The sequence below is a fragment of the Cervus elaphus genome, chromosome 26, assembly GCF_910594005.1.
Source record: "Cervus elaphus chromosome 26, mCerEla1.1, whole genome shotgun sequence".
Lineage (NCBI taxonomy): Eukaryota > Metazoa > Chordata > Mammalia > Artiodactyla > Cervidae > Cervus > Cervus elaphus.
Window position 1 is genome coordinate 15,473,583 of NC_057840.1, and position 17,914 is coordinate 15,491,496.

Consider the following 17,914-nt stretch of genomic DNA (forward strand, 5'->3'; position numbering starts at 1 on the left):
TTGGGCATTACTTGGGATGTCATCTTGCCCCACAGTAGAAGACAGCTCACTGGCACAAATTTAGCCCAAATTCTCCTGTAGCATTGGTCAGGGACAAGAGGAAGAAACAGCAGTTTTGGCCATGAGTTTGTCCAAAGGTATGAATCATCTGTCCAAAGTGACTGTTTTTATCAAATCCAGTGGCACAGCAAGGACATCTTTATTTTCCTGGAGCAGCCATGTTTTAAAATTTCGGCAAAGACACCCGATGCTAGTTTTGCCTTGAGCAGCACCTCCCAGGTCCAGCCCACAGAGAAGAGAGTGAAAGCAGCGGGTAATTCCCTCCGATGGAAATGGTGTCGAGGTTGTGCTTGCACTAGGACCCATCGGCTGGAACATAGTCCTGTAGTCACAACTTTCTGCAAAGTCAAGTGGGAAATGTAGCCGCTAACTAGAAGGGGCTTTTACTATCAAAAACAAGGAAGAATAGATACTGAAAGTTATCTGTCTCTGCTATACTAAGATACACTATTCAGAGATAATTAAAATGTTTACTCAGTTTTAAATACCTTTAGGAATATGTTGAATGTTCTGTAATAATAACATTGATTAATATTAGCTATAAAGTAGTGTTTACTATTCTGAATATGTTAAGTGCTTAGATAGAGGATCAATGTCAGCCCTCACAATTTCAGTTACCTTGTTTTACTAAATTGATACATAGGCTGCTAAAAAGATGATCATTCACCTTTAATAAACAAACTGGTAGCTAATGTGCCAAGAAACAAGCAAACACATGAAAAAATGGGGAGAAAATGAAGCAAAGGAAATTTCTGGAGAAACATCGTGAGGTAGGAGCAGAGGTACAACACTTAAGTGAAAAGGCGAAAATTATTAAGCAACAGCAAAAAGAATACCAATGGCCTTGGAGGAAGGACAGTAACATCATTAATGTTTGAAAATGTCATCTGGGATGAACCAGAGATATGAAGAGCAGGAGCAGAGATGCAAGTTGAAATCACGCTGTGATGCACTCACTGAAAAGTAAAGTACTGACCGGAATAACCACAATTGAAAAGAAAGCATAAGATATTATATGACAATATTTTACAATACAGTACATATCACGGGTTAGATCCCTGGATCAGAAAACTTCCCTGGAGGAGGAAACGGCAACTCACTCCAGTATTGTTGCCTGGAAAATTCTGTGGATATAGGAGCCTGCCTGCAATGCGGGAGACTTGGGTTCGATCCCTGGGTTGGGAAGATCCCCTGGAGAAGGAAATGGCAACCCACTCCAGTATTCTTGCCTGGGAAATCCCACGGATGGAGGAGCCTGGTGGCCTACTGTCCATGGGGTCGCTAAGGGTCTGACATGACTGAGCGATTTCACTCACTTTCACTCACTCAGGAGCCTGGTGGGCTACAAGCCCGTGGTGTTGCAAAGAGCTGGACACAACTGAGCATGCATGCATGTACGTTTTACAGTACTGTGCAAACAGATTTGGAAAACTGAATAAAATAGATGATCTTACAGAAATTTAAAAATAATTGACCCCAGAAGAGATATAAAACCTAAACAGATGAGCAGCCTCATAAGAAACACAGGAAGTAATCAGAGAAACCTCAAATAATAAGTTGTTTTGTGGATGACTTTTTTCAAATTTTCCTAGTACCAAGAATGTCAATGTAATTTAAATTGTTTCCGAGATAGAGAAAGAGGAAGGCATCTGTATCAGTCAAGGTTCTCCAGTGCCATACCAAAATATCATAGACAGAACGGCCTAACCAGCAGGAGGCTGGAAGGCAGAGACCCGGCTGCCAACAGGATCAGGTCTCGGTGAGGGCTGTCTCCCTAGTTTGCAGATAGCCACCTTCTCACTGTGTTCTCACACCTTAAAGGGAGCAGGTTCTCTGGTGTCTCTTCTTATAAGGGCACTAATCTCATCATGAGGGCTCCACCCTCATGACCTCGTCTAAACCTAATTACTTTCCAAAGGCTTCATCTTCAAATACCATCAAATTGAGAGTTTGGTGCTTAAACATATGAATTTGGGGGGTGCAATTTCAATCCACAGCAATTTGTGTGTACATATTGAGAGAGAAAATATTAATGAAAAAATCCTAAAGAAAATATTAACATGTTGAATTTATCAGAGGCCAATATTAGGAAATATGTTTAATTCCAAGAGTAGATTGAAGGATGAAAAAATAAACGTGTGATTGTCACAGTAGAGCCTGGTAGAACCATCTTTTCTGGTGAGAGGGACGGAGAGAAGAGGACCTTAACCTGAGAACCTGGGAGAAATCCCTGAACTGAGGGATCTGGAGAAGAGGACTCCTTAATTTTATGTGTGACCAGACGCACATCAAGCTTACACCTGACCTGTGCATGTACAGAACAGACAAAAAGAAGCACAGCAAAGGCTTTGGGAACTGAATTATGATATGAAACAGTACCCAGTTCCCAGACTGGCACAGAAAGGATGCACATGTGGGACAGACAGACACAGCATAGCAAAGCTTTGCAAACTGAACTGACAATGGAACCACAGCCCACAGGTCGCAAGATGGAACTTTCAGTCTGAACGTTGACTGATTGCTAACATCAGTCAACATTCTCCACGGGGTTTTAACAGGATCCAGAGTCTCACAGCATAATATTCAAAATGCCCATGGTACATTTGAATTTACCAAAAATTACCAGAAAAATAAGACCACAACTTAAAGGAAAAGCTAATCAACAGATGCCAACCCTGAATCAACCAGATGTTGGGATTATCAAAACTACTACTTAGGAATCGAAGACTGGAATAGTGATGTATGCAACAATGCGGATGAATCTCAGTTTTATATGTTACATATAAAATAGGGTACATTCTCTGTGATTCCATCTATATGACAGCCTGTAAGAGGCAGAACTACAGAGATGGTGAGCAGAGCAATGGTTGCCAGTGGTTAGGAGTATGGGAAAGGCCTGACTATAAAGGAGGGGCAGGGTGGAATTTTCTGAGTAATGGAACTCTTCTCTTCCACCTTGTTGGCAGTTTGACTCCATGTATTTGTCAGTAAGTAGAATGAACTTCTTGTGTAAATTAAAAGTAAATATTAAAAATATTCTAAAAACTTATTCTTTCTTCCTTCTGAAGAATGATCTAACTACAACAATCCACCTATCTTACATGCTAATATTGCCCAGTATTTTCATATCACCTTGGTTTATAGCTATGAATTGGTAATCATATTTCTTATTCTTTTTTATATTCAACTTTTTTAAGACTTACCAATATGTAAAACATTTTTTTTCTTCTTACCTGTCTTTCCTTTCTGCAATTACTCTTCTCCCTGAAATAGTGATACTTCCCTTAATAGTTCATTCAGCAACATTTAACTAAATTTACTGATTATTATCCTAATAACCCTTTAAATTGGCCTCATATTTGGATGATAGCTTATCTGGATATGATATCTAGATTCTCAGTTATTTTCTTATGAATATTATAACTACATTATTTTATTGTCTTCTTGCAGGTATTGATGCTATTTATGGTAAAAGTTGGACCATAAAGAAGGCTGAGCACTGAAGAATTGATGCTTCTGAACTGTGGTGATGGAGAAGACTCTCGAAAGTCCCTTGGACAGCAAGGAGATCAAACCAATCAATCCTAAGGGAAATTAACCCTGAGTATTTGTTGGAAGGACTGATGCTGAAACTGAAGCTCCAATCCTTTGGCCACCTGATGTGAAGAGCTGCCTCACCAGAAAAGACCCCGATGCTAGGAGAGACCGAGGGCAGGAGGAGAGTGGGGCGACAGAAGATGAGATGCTTGGATGGCATCACCAACTCAATGGACATGAATTTGAGCAAACTCCCGGGGATGGTGAAGTACGGGGAAACCTGGTGTGCTGCAGTCCATGGGGTCTCAAAGAGCCAGACACAACTGAGCGACTGAACAACAGCAACAAATGCTACTTATAAGTCTGTACTTTTTTGTGCCTCATTGCTTAATGTCTCCTTTTTATTTCTGAGATTCAGTAGTCTAAGCATGTAGCTTTGCTATCCTCCAGACTTACTTGTTTTGACTTTCTATCTTAGATTCCTAACTTTATTAAATTCTGGAGAGTTCTGTGTTTATGCATGCATGCTCAGTTGCTTCAGTTATGTCTGATTCTTTACGACCCCATGGACTGTAGCCCGCCAGGATCTTCTGTTCGTGGGATTCTCCAGGCAAGATTACTGAAGTTACCATTTCCTTCTCCAGGGGATCTTCCTGACCTAGGGATCGAACCCACGTCTTCTGTGTCTCTTGCATTGGAAGGCAGGTTCTTTACCACTAGCGCCACCTGGGAAGCCCTCTTCTATGTTCATATCATTTGCAACATTTGCCTCTCTTCTATTCTCACTAATGTCTTCTCATGGTGGACCAGTCACACATATGTTGAACCTTCTCGCTCTGTCCTGCATGTCTGTTCATTTCTTTTTCACATTATTTTTTTTATCATATTGCCCATAGTTTTCTCAGTAAAATCTACCAATTCATTAACACTCTTTCTATATTCATATAATCTTAACATATTCAATAATTGTTAAATTCTAGTGACTATTTCTTTTGGAGAAGGAAATGGCAGCCTACTCCAGTATTCTTGCCTGGAGAATCCCCATGGATAGAAGAGCCTGGCAGGCTACAGTCCATGGGGTCGCAAAGAGTCAGACACAACTTAGCAACTAAACCACCAACCACTATATTCAGTAACTTAAACTCTAGTGGCTGTATTTCTTTTCTACAAATTTCTTTTTTCTTTTTAAAATTTGCTTGGCAATTTTCATAGTAAAGTATCTTTCTCATGTTCTTGTTTGTTTAGTTTATATACTTTACTTATTTAACGTGTTTATTTTATTGTTGTGTCTGATAATCTTGCTCTTGGAGGTGGGGTCCAGTCATACCTTTTTTCTCTGCTGATCTTTTTCATGGTAATTTTTTTCCATGTGTGTCTTAGAACTTTAGAATGTGAGCTTATCTTCCCAGGATTTATGTGTGGTAATCCTATGTAATTTGATTTAAGGTATCCTAGGATTGTAACTAGTCTAGGTCCATATTTATGTTGGTATATAGTTCACAGATTTACAATGATATTGTCAATTCAAACCTCAAAATTGTGTGATCAGGTCTATGATCATAAATTTACAACAAATTATTAACGTTTTTCAACAAAAGCCTTGGCTGAGACCAAAAGTTTTCCTTGTCACCTTCCTATGTTAGGGACAGATAACTTTTAGTTTACCTTTTCCATTTGTGTAAATAATTTCTAACTGCCTATCTTTTTGTAGGCTCAATTCCCTACATGCCATTTCAGCATGGATTTATGCTCAGTTAATTTCCAAGCCTCTGGTTCATCAGGATTCACAAACCTCTCTTTGAAAGACATTCTTTTTTATTCAGTTTCCTTTCTTTCCTTTTTGTCCTCTGGAGACTCCCCCCATTTTCTTGTGAGTGTAGCTGTGTATGTTAAAATGCTGTTTGCTGTCTTTCATTTATAGTTTCTGTAATTTTGCATTGAAAAGCTTTTCATTTACTGTCCTATTTTCAGAAAACCTTTTCAAGATGATATTAAAACCACATTACTTTGTCTACAGCTTTACAAACTCTTTTAAAATATTTTGGTATTAATTTTGAAGATATTTTAATAGCTTCAAATCAAGACAACATGGCCAGTAAATGGTTCATGTGAAAAGACTAAAACCCTAGGTTAATAAACAATGTAGCATCTAGGATTTTTGCAACCGGTTTCTTTTAAAGAAAGCTGAATGGGGAAATGGTCAGAGTAATATGATTGTGTAAATAACTTGAATTCTTCTCAGGCAAAATCCTTTATTACGAGATCTTAATTCTCACAAGATAACTGTCTTAGAAATTTGAAGGTCTCGTGTGCAAATTAGTGGTTCTGGAAGTTTGCTGTTCATCAGTTCTTAGAGACATAAAAATGATTTACCTCAATGTTGGCAGGGCTGCAAGGAAAAGGGTAAGTGCTTTTATGGCTGATGGTAATATAAATGGGTGCTATTTTTCTAACGATCAAGAATGTAATATGTAACAAGATCTTAAAAATACATTTGTATCATCTGACAAAAGAATGCTACTCCTGACTATATGTCTTTCTCCTATTTTCTTAGAAGTGTTCAGTAGTGTCTATATGTAAAAATCAGAAATTTATATGCATTAAAAACATAAAATTCAGTAGAACCTAATTATTTTTATTAATACAATTGATGTAATTTTAAAATGAGTAAAATTACATCAATTGTATTAATAAAAATAATTAGGTTCTACTGAATTTTGTTTTTAATGCATTTATTATACATTGCTGATTTTTACACACAGATACCACTGAACACTTCTATGAAAATAAAATAAAGATATATAATTAAGGTGTAGGATTCTTTGGTCAGATGATATCAATGTATTTTTAAGATCTTGTTACATATTACCTTCTTGATGATTAGAAAAATGGCACCCATTTATATTACCATCAGTCATAAAAACATTTATTAATAAAATTGGTGTAACTTTTAAATGAGTAGAACTTAAAAACATGACAACAATTGCAGCTAAAGTAAAAAAGGGAGGTAGTTTACTGGCCCTCATTATCATGACCTGGCCTTTTCCCTTTCTTTTTTTTTTTTTTTCCCCATGTATTTTTATTAGTTGGAGGCTAATTACTTTACAATATTGTAGTGGTTTTTGCCATACACTGACATGAATCAGCCATGGATTTACATGTGTTCCCCATCCTGAATTCCCTCCCCTCCCACCTCCCTCCCCATCCCATCCCTCTGGGTCTTCCCAGTGCACCAGCCCTAAGCACTTGTCTCATGCATCCAACCTGGGCTGGTGGTCTGTTTCACACTTGATAATATACACGTTTTGATGCTGTTCTCTCAGATCAGCCCACCCTCGCCTTCTCCCATAGAGCCCAAAAGTCTGTTCCATACGTCTGTGTCTCTTTTCCTGTCTTGCATATAGGGTTATCATTACCATCTTTCTAAATTCCATATATATGTGTTAGTATACTATATTGGTGTTTATCTTTCTGGCTTACTTCACTCTGTATAATGGGCTCTGTATAATTAGAACTGATTCTAATGAGATGGATAAAACTGGAGCCCGCCCTTAAAAAATTATGTAATCTGATTTCTTTTCTATGATTTTTATTTGGCTGAAATGATAAGTATTATAACTGATTTATTGAACACTTACAAGATTAGCACATATCTCTATTCATTAACAGATGTTTAAATAAACTTCTCTAAAGTAGGTGAAATGAGATAACTATTTATTAAGGCATCATGTGCTAAACAGTAAACAAGGCATTAGATAGTCATGATAAAGTAATAGAGTATAATAGCAACTGATATGTTGTTATGATTCCAAAGACAAATTGTCCTCAAACTGAGGTGACCTATGGTCCTATGTCAAGAATTGCCCTGCACCTACAGGTGAGAGTTTTCTGGTGCCTCAGAGTGTCCTTCAAGTTACAATTTCTTCCCATCCAAATTCATGTGTAACAACAGGGAAGGAGAATGAATTTCACAAAGATATTTGGGGCACATTTCCTTCAGGCCCTTGAGAACTCTTATCTAGAATATGACTTGCAAATAAAGCACAGAAACACTGACTTGAGATGACTCAGTTTCTAGTAGTAATGAAGAGAATTCCCATCCAGAAGAAAACACAGTTGTAGCACTTTCTTTCCCCGCACGCACTGTATCGATGCTACCCTTCTAGGTGGGGATCCTTGTGTGGAGCAGTAGGGTATGTAATATGATTACTATTAACACAACTGAACACACACACGTGATTACTGTCACTATTACTACTACTTTGTGCTGTGCTGAGCTGCTTCCGTTGTGTCCAACTCTGTGCGATCCCATGAACTGCAGACCCCCAGGCTCCTCTGTCCGTGGGATTCTCCAGGCAAGAGTGCTGGAGTGGGTTGCCATGCCCTCCTCCAGGGGATCTTCCCGACGCTGGGGTACAACCCGCATCTCTTACCTCTCCTGCATTGGCGGCGGGTTCTTTACCACTAGTGCCCCCTAGAAAGCCCTGCCAAGCTGCTACCACTACTATTGTTATTGTTATAGTTATTGAGGTGTGCACTGAAATCCAGACTAACTAGCCTTTCCCTGTCTGGGGTTTGAATCTGCAGTGGAGCTATAACACAGACGAAAGGAAGCCCCATGAGTCATTTCAGATACAGATGTCCCTGAGTTCTCACTAAAATGCATTATTAGTATCTGTTTCCAGGAGCACATATCTCCCTTCATAAATACTTTCCAGATGTGTTCCTCTTGTTTCTAATATAAAAATACACTCATTTCAAAAAAAAAAAAAACCTATGAATAGTGTAACATTTTAACTAAAAACGATCTAGGACTACAATTCATTAAAAACTCAAAATGTAAAACCAGCTATAGACACAATCTGTAACTATCACACACCCCTCCAACTTAGATGTATGACCCTTTCTGCAGCAGAATGCAAATACTTAACCCATTCTGCATCTTGAGTCTCAGCACATTCTCTCTCCCCATCTAACAGACTTGCCATGCGTCCTGTAACTCTGTCCCTGTGCTTCTCGATCAGTTTCAGCTCTCCTGACTCAGAACTTTGGCACCTTTATGTTTTTGTGTCAGAACCTTGTATTGATTTGTTATGTTCTCCTTGGAGTTACTCTTTCAAGTTCAGGCTAGCCCTCTACTATTCTTTCTCTAACCACAAGTGGCATTTGTTCATTCAGTAAACTGAAGGACTAGTCTAACATCTATGTAAGAAGCCATCAAATGCACAGCTACATTCCACATAGCTGGGCAACTGTTTCTTACCCACACAGGAAAAGACAGTGGGCTTGTTCCCATATCCAGGCATGGAAGTCTGGAAGAAGGTGTGACCTCTGAAAAATGGGCCAATTAGAAGATGTAAGCAGACTGGCTACTGAAGCTTGCAGGTTTTATTCTCCACTCCTGGGATTCGGAAAGCCATTTTTCAAAACCAGTGAAGATCATTTCTTATAAAACCTGTGAACTTTCCTTAAAATGTAGAGCTTGCAATCACTTGAAAAGGACAGAATAAGAACAGGTGCCCCCACCCCCATCCTCATCTTTCATGGCACAAACAAAACTGGATAGAGCCTTAGCCTCCCAACCTCCAGGTCAGCACTCCTGTAAGCCACGTCGGCCCCATCTTGGTTTGCCCAGAGCGGTCAACTGGATCAGGGATTCTGATCCGCCCCAACTTTAAATGGAGCGCCTCCAGGCCCACGCAGAATCTAGCAGTGGTCCGCTCCCAGCTCTGGCTCGACTTCTTTTCTTGATTTCCTTTCTTCCTAAGGCAGGAAAGTGGAATGGTTTTCTTTAGGAAATTTCTGAGGCCTAGGGAATGTCCTAGAAATACCAACATCAGAGGTTCCACAATTATGTGGCCCAGTCAGATCACCTGGTGATGAATCTCAGTTAACACACCTCACTCATGGACCCAGGGCTTCCAATCACCCCACCCCCTACAGTATGCACAGACAACTGGTGTTAACAGGCATCTCAGAAGGCCCTCTGATATGAAAGATAGAGAGCAAAAAAAAGTAAGAAAGAAAAGCAGAAAGAAGCCACTTAGGAGAGAAATATATTTAATAGGAAGAAAGAAAAAAAGTCTATCATTAATATCTTCAACTGTGAATAGTTTTATATAGTTTTAATAATGTATAACATTGAATGTCAATCCAACATATCAAGCCAAAATTATGATACAACTCTATTGGGAAAAGGGTGGTTGACACACACACATATATAGAGAGAGAGAAGGGAAAGGGAGTTAAGTCCTCACCCTTCCTAGTGGAAAGTCAATAGAAAATGCTTAAAATTGAAAAAAAAAAAGCAATAATACAGCTTATTATTTAGTAGCTAAATACCTGGGCTTCCCTGGTTGTTCAGTGGTAAAGAATCTGCCTGCCAATGCAGGTGATGCAGGTTCAATCCCTGGGTCAGGAAGACCCCCTGAAGGAGGAAATGGCAACCCACCCTAGTATTGGAGAACCCCATGGACAGAAAGCCTCACAGGCTACAGTCCGTGGAGTTCCAAAGAGTCAGACACAACTTAGCTTCTGAGCACAAGCACCTAAATTATCAGCTAAAATTACTGATGATTGCTCCCTCTAGGGAAATGAAGTAGGAGACCAGTGTTGTTTTTCTTAACAAATTTTGTGAAATCTTTTGCTACTTTATGTACATGTATAACCTCAACATTTTTTTTAATTAAAAAAAAAGATAAAAAGCAGCCAACAATGGCATATCATTTAGAAAACTTTTTTGAAGTCTATGCAAAAGTGATGATGTCTTGAATTAGGATCATGGTAGAGGAAATTAAAAGAACTGGACAGATGGAACTATTTTATTGATTTCTAGCATTGTGATCAGAAAAGATGCTTTGATATGATTTCAACAGATAAACTATGAAGTTACAGGATCTGAAAATAACTTAGATGTGGATATCCAGTTGGAGAGCATGAAGCATCCAGGATGACCACTAGGTGTTTAGTTCGAGCTAGTGGACAGATGGTGCCATTTGCTGAAGGAGAGAATCAAGGGAGCAGAGCAAGTTTTAGGGGAGAAAATACTGAGTTCACTTTATTTATTGGTCATGCCACATGGCATGTGGGATCTTATTTCCCCAACCGGGTATCCAACCTATGCCCCCTATATTGGAAGCATGAAGTCTTAACCGCTGGACTTAAACCAAGGGAGTCCTGAGTTCACTTTTAGAACTGTTTCACTTAATTTGCTTATGTGCATGCTTAGTCACTCAGTCATGTCCAACTCTTTATGACCCTGTGGACTGCAGCTCACCAAGCTCCTCTGTCCATGGGATCCTCCAGGCAAGAATACTGGAGTGGATTACTACTCCCTTCTCCAGGGAATCTTCCCGACCCAGGGATCAAGCCTGGGTCTCCTGCATTGCAGGTGGATTCTTTACCGTCTAAGCCACCAGGGAAGCCCCTATACATTTCCCCCAAAGAGCTAGGGCTGAAAAGTTATTTATATGATCTTCTGGAGCTCAAGACTCATAGTTAAGTTAGAAATTATAGACAAAAAATTGACAAAAAGTGATAAATAAGGCCATGGATATGTATTCTGTTTTCTTGCCCAATAACTCTTTCCCCTCCTTAGAGTTCTTGTGAGGACATGCATGTGTGTTGGTTGGCACTCTGCTCTAGCCCTACTGCAAGGCTAGGACCCAGACTGGCCCTCTAAGTAGGCTTTCACTCTGGCCACAGTGCTTTGGTTCGGGAAGAGAATGTAAACTGAGTTGAGTTTATCAGAACCCTTTTAGAAAAAGTGGAAATGGATAATAATGAATATTAATTTCTTTTCTTCTAGAATTCTGAGCCAGGAAAGTCTGGAGCTGCCTGTGGCTCTCTTGTCTATTCAAGGAGCCTGGCTGTGGATGAAAACAACATTGTGTAAATCAGGACAGATTCTTACTATGATTAGTCACCTTCTTGGACCGAGCCAAGTTTCATTCTCTGAATTCCCCACTTATATGAGCCAGTAGTTTCCCTTCCTAAGATGGTCTGGGTTGCCCTGACAGTGTCCTGTCTTGTGGGTGGACATGGATAAGGTGGTCATGTGAGAGAGTGAGGGGTAAATAGAGAAAGTATCTGGATCTTCCAAGCCTGACAAGCCTATGAGTAGATGAGGAGCTGGCAGGAGAGACAAAGAAGAAACTGTTGAGTAGATAGAGGGGGGAAAAAAAGGAAAGGAAAAGCCATGGCAATCATAAGACAGTGTTTCCAGAAGCGAAAAGGAGTCAACAGTATTAACGTTGCCCAAAGTCAATCAACACCTTGAAAAACTGGCTGACCTTGAAGATGTTGGTGACAGCAGTTTTGGGGAAGTGAAACTTTGTGGAAATGGCTTGGGGGAATGTGTGGGAGTTGGAGAAATTGAATTAATAAATGGGGACAAGTCATTCAAAAGTAGAATTTGTTGAAGGAGAGAGATCACATAGAAATTACCAGGGGACAGGTCTAGGGAACATTTCTTTTTCCTTTTTCAGGGTTCTGTTCTAAGAAAAGAGAGGCATAAGTATAATTAAGTACTGATGAAAAGGACCTAGTGAAAAGAGAGAAACTGAAGTAGCAAAGTCTAATAATTTATCATGGGGAATCTACAAGACATTGGGGAAATGTAGTCAGGAGCAGAGTAGCAGGATAAACATAGGAAGAGAGAAGATGGTGATGTTGATGGGTAAGATGAAATTGACTTTATAGGCTTGGTTGAGAGAATTCCTATCATATGAATTTGTTTTCACTGTGAAATAAGAAGCACATTTATCTGCTAAGAATGAGGAGATGTGGAAGATTTGACTGAGGCAGGTAAGACCTGAAATAGTCACTGGGCCGACGCGTGAGATAATACTGGATTGTTGGGAAGAGTTGAGGGCCTAGATCAGGTTGTGTCCAGGAATTTAAAGAGGCACAACCTGCAGAACTGAAGGAGTTTGTCAAGCAATGAGGGGGCGGTGTGGGTGCGAGCAGGGAGGGAAAGCTGGGTTTGTCTAGGATTCACATAGAACGGCAGTTCTGTCACTGTTTCCTACAGAGTTTGGGAGAAAGTGATTTTGGGGGGCATAAAATTTCTTTCTTTAGAGAACAACCCATCTTTTTTTATTACCCAAGGGTGTTTCAGGGAGAGTTGATGGAGCCTATTAATTGAACAGTGGCGTGGAGAGTGGAGGGATACATTTTTATCAGGAATAATAAAAATAGGTATTTATCAGGCAGGCTCAGTCATAAAGAGCCCGCCTGCCAGTGCAGGAAATACAGGAGATGCGGGTTCAATCCCTGGGTTGGGAAGATCCCCGGAGTAGGAAATGGCAACCCACTCCAGCATTCTTGCCTGGGAAATCCCATGGACAGAGGAGCCTGGTAGGCTACGGTCCATGGGGCCGCAAACCACTTAGTGACTGAACAACAGCAAAAAATTCAGGCAACGAGTAATTGATTATTCATCAACTAATCTAATCTTCATAAAACTCTAGGATGTAGTTTTACTGAACCGATTTTATAGCCAAGACTTGGAGGATTACTAATTTGTCTGGGGTCTCTCAGCAGGAAATGGCAGACAGACTACTATTGTAATAGAAAAAACAAGATTTCTGGTGAGTCAGAGACACATGAAAACCCAGTCAAGCTCTTCTCACTGTGGAAGAGCTACACATGTCATCATCTCTGGGCCTAAACACTCTGTGTGATGAGTGGTGTATCTCTGGGGACAGCAGCCCTCGGGCGGGGCAGTGATGGCGGGGTCCAGACATCCCCCTAGGACTTGGGCCAGAAAGGCCCCTGTCCTGGGCCTGGCGCCTCAGAGGGCCACGAGTATAGTAGACTTCTGTGAGCAAGTTGCCACAGAAGTGGCATCTTCTATCAACTTGTCATCTGTGTGGTGCTCCTTGCTGACATGGCAGAACCCACGATCCTAAACATCTGCTCTCGGAACGCTTTTCATCCTTGGAGAGACACTGCACTTTTCTCTCCTGTCTCCTCCAGACACATGCTGGCCGCCCCTAAATGCTGTCAGGGTTTGGGGGTTGTGTCTCGGACACTGCTTCCGAGTGTAGGGAGGATTCTCCATGTGGAAGCAGGTAGAAAACAGAAAATGCAAATTAACCTATTGTCAAATCCTTCCTCTCAAATAAGATTATTGCATCAGACTCTGACAGAATGAAATTGCCCTTCCCAGTGGTATCACGCATCCGTGTTCTTACTCTCCTCGTCTTCTACATTCACTATTGCATGTGGCACCCAGGGAGCATTTTGTAGTATTAAACAGTCTGTATCACCCTCATATTTTATTGTTTACATGTCTGTATCTCCATTTACATAAATCTAGACAGAATATGAGTAAAGCATAATCTAAATTTTGTAATGACTAGATGAACATTAAAATCTGCAACTGCAAATAGTTCGGTTTTTGTGAAAGTATTTAATGAGATTTTATTAACTTGCCCCCGAATAAATAATTTCAGGCTCATTTAAATAATTTTATGTTAAAATTTTAATCAATCATTATAATTTTTTATTGTATTTTACTTTATATACCATTTTGAATATTTTAGAACATAACATTTTTGAAAACATGTAGATAAAATTTTAATTTCCACTTTTAATGAAAAAGGTCAAACTGAGTTTAATCTGAATATAATGATATTTTATTTTTTAGTCCTTTAGGTTAGTGAGAATGAATTCATATTTCTAGTATGCTAGAAATTGAAAATACAAAGTAGAGGTTTGGGAGAAGAAGGTGAAAAGCATCAAGAAATAGGAAAGGTTCAAAGAGGCAACTTGCTTAAGCTTTTAAAAACTCAAAACAATAAAAGTGAGATTTTATTGGCCATAACCCACATAAAATTTACAAACAGGATATTATAAATACTTTATTAAATAAGGGTTTAATTACTGACCAAAACACTGAAAATGAAATGAAATTATTCTATTAGATTCACTTTAAACAAATCCCAGCAATAAATTAAGATTTAATGAAAACATTACTAAAAGAGATGGTGAATATTATTGCATAAGTAACATGATGAAAATAAAATGTTTCATAAAATTTTCTTTAATAATGTTTAAATTTTGTAATATTTTTGTTTCATTCCCAAGTATGTGTATTGCAAATTTTATTAATTGTTTTGCTATTTTTCAGCTGGGTAGTTTTTCCAAATTTACATTAATTAAACATAGTTTAGGACCTACAGTGACTCAGTTCAACATTGCTGTTAATAGAACACAAATTCTAAGAAAATCCTGATTTTAACAACCTAATTGGCATTTTGCTTCCTGAAATAAAGCCATGAGAAATAAATTGTATGGAATAATTATACAATGATGTATAATTATGGAGCATCTCCATTGTATTACTTACTCAAACATCATCACCTCAGTCAACAAATCACCCAAACTTGTACAATAATAATAAAATCACATTTTCTTGAAATCTTGTTCTCTTCAGGTACATAAAAGCTTGTTTTACACAGTGTGTACAAATTTTATTGTTATTAAGATATCTTTGTCAAGATGGGAGTAAACATTTTATTTAACAGTTTGATAGATTTTACTATTTAAATGTTGACTTATGTGGTATGTGGGCCTCCGTTTATATTCTTCCCACAGACCATTTAGTAATTAACCATGGACTTGAGACTGGTCAAAACTTGTTAAATCAGAACCTATTAACTTAACCACCTGTAGACTTAATTTAACCAAGGGATTCCAGAGAACCAGCTGACAACCACCCTGAAAACCCCGCTGGGATGGTTTGGAAAGCAACAGTGCAACCAAATTAACCTACGAGATTCAGCTGTGGTAGAAGAAATTGGAAAAGAAGGGCACGTGTAAGGAAAACGATCTCCAAGTCACTGGCTCACACCAGAACCTTCATGAAACATTGTATAGAACCGGCAGAGATAGTTAAAAACTTCACCTGGAAAAGGTTTCGGCAAATTATTTTTGACTATATGAAAATCTAGAGTGATGATGAGTTGCTTATTTATTTTTGTTATATTTTCCCTAGAAAATGATAATGGTGCTAGTGTATGGAAGCAATTGAATAAAGGACGCTCTATGTGACTCAGCGGCATCATCTTCTCACTGAAAAATACCTCAGCCTCATTCTATCTGTAATGAAAATAGACTATTTCTTTAGTGCATGTAATGGAAAAAAATTACAGCTGTCAGAAATGATAGCCTAGACTACTCTTATAAAGCATTTCCTTAAAGCTGTAAATCACTGGTGTTAGTACAATCTTAAATTTTCTTCTCATTCTTTTTCTGTTCTTCCTGTTTACATTCCTCCCCTCATTTATTTCTTTATATTATCCTCCTTATAAGTGTTTATCCATGCTGTCATTTTGAGTAATGCTTCTCATTAAAAATTTTCACTTATTTTTCACATTTTGAACATATTAAGCCTCAAAAATCTGGGTCTTTGTGATTCAGTGACTTCTGTTTAGATGTCCAACATGTTAGAGAAAAGGATACTTTAAGTTTTGACATTTGAGCAAGTTTTTACTTGTATTAAAACATATATGATAATACTTCATAGGATTTTTATTTTAACATGAACAAATGTAAATAAGAAAGCGAAAATAGCAACAATGGTTGAGAGCACTGGTTTAGGTTGCACAGACCTCAGTTCAGTCTGAGCTCTCCATTTACTAGCTGTGTGACATTGAAGAATTTTCTTAATCTGCATTAGCCTGAATTTTTTCATCTGCCAAGTGGGTATAATAATAGTTTCTATCTCACAGAGATGTGAGAATAAAATGATCTATGTACTGTGCTTATAACTGTGTGAAGTACATAGGCAAGTTTGTCAACATTATTACTGATTCCACTGTTATTCTCATTTATTGTTATTAACTGCCTCTGACCTTCTTTTATGGGAGGAGAAAATGGCAACCCACTCCAGTACTCTTGCCTGGAGAACCCCATAGACAGGGAGGCTGGTGGGCTGCAGTCCGTGGGGCCCCAGAGAATCAGACACGACTGATCCCACAGAGGACCTTCTTTTATAAAATAAAGGAAGACATACCCACAGGAGAACATTTAGATGGTGCAGAAGCATCAGTTGAAGAGCCTTCTTTTCTTGTGTCTGTTATTCCCCACCCCCTACCTCTATTAATGGTTTTTCTTCTGTTCTGCCCCCAGATTAGGTTGGGAACCAGCATATATACAGTCCTTTCTGAAACTACACAGGCAGATCAGACTTTGCACCCCATTTTGCTCTTTCATCATTTATCTTGTGTGTCTTTCTCTATGCACACCTATCTATCACCCTCAGTCTTTATAATAACTGTGTCATGTCTCATCATATAAATGTACTATGAGTCATAAAACTGATCTTCTTTTGCAGTTTTTTATCTTACTGTTATGTCTGTAATAGTAAGTAGAATAGCAGTAGAATTTCTCAATTGAAGCATGCAGGTGTTCTTTTTTTTTTTGATACATTTTGCCAAAATTACCCTCCCAAAAGTTTACACTAATTTACTTTAGTGGTAAGGATGCATTTGGATATGCTCCTGAAAGCATATATATAAAAATAAGTTATTTGATATATAGATTTTTTAAATTAAATTAACTAGAGATGTGACTTAAGTTATAGCAGGGCCCATGACTTTCTTTGATCATTTTTGAAAGATGCAAACTTTCATATTTCTAACAATTTACAATCCAGAAGACGCATGTGTGCATATCCGTTTAGGGGAAGTCCACCTATGATAGACTGGACAACGCCCGCCCCCCAAAGATGTCCAGTGAGACCCATCTCAGACTTCTCACCTCCAGAACCAAGACACTGAAGTTGTGTTGTTTTAAACAACTAAGTATGTGGTAATTTGTTACAGCAGTAAGAAGAAACTAATACATCAACCATATACCCCAAATGAGGATTCAGCTGTTCGGGCAGATATGCTGTATTGGAATATATGAGAGCACAGCTTTAGAAAGCCAAAATCCTTGGGTACACAAAGCAGCAAAAAGTGGAGCTGGCCAGTCCACCCACCCTGTCCTCCCACTGTCATAGTCCTGAAAACATCTTTGTGGAACTTTCAGCGTTCCAAGAAGTAAACTGAAAACTACTCCTTTAGAAAGTTAAATAAGCTTTCTTCTGTGATTTGAGAATGTGTTCATAAATTGGACCTTTTAAAACTGTATTTTTCAATTAGTAATTATCGGTATCTATTTAAGGTCGTTACTGTACTAGACTCCAGGATACAGCTATAAACGAGGCAGACTTATTCCTGCCCTCACAGGCTACAGTATAGTAAGGAAGATAGCCAATTCCAATAGAATGTGACAAATGCTTTGCTGGGAAAAGACTAGGGAGCTA

General features: G+C 38.7%; 1 protein-coding gene across 1 annotated transcript in view; it reads right to left on the minus strand.

The window, feature by feature from the left end:
• Window positions 1–412: 412 nt before the first annotated feature.
• TMEM244 (transmembrane protein 244) overlaps window positions 413–17,914 on the minus strand; it is a 65,738-nt gene continuing 48,236 nt past the window's right edge. Inside the window, exons 5-6 of the mRNA XM_043888111.1 lie at window positions 3,294–3,324; window positions 413–446 (exon numbers count right to left, since the gene is read on the minus strand). Of these exons, the coding sequence (XP_043744046.1) occupies window positions 431–446; window positions 3,294–3,324 (47 nt within the window). The 3' untranslated portion in view covers window positions 413–430. The remainder of the gene's footprint in view (window positions 447–3,293; window positions 3,325–17,914) is intronic.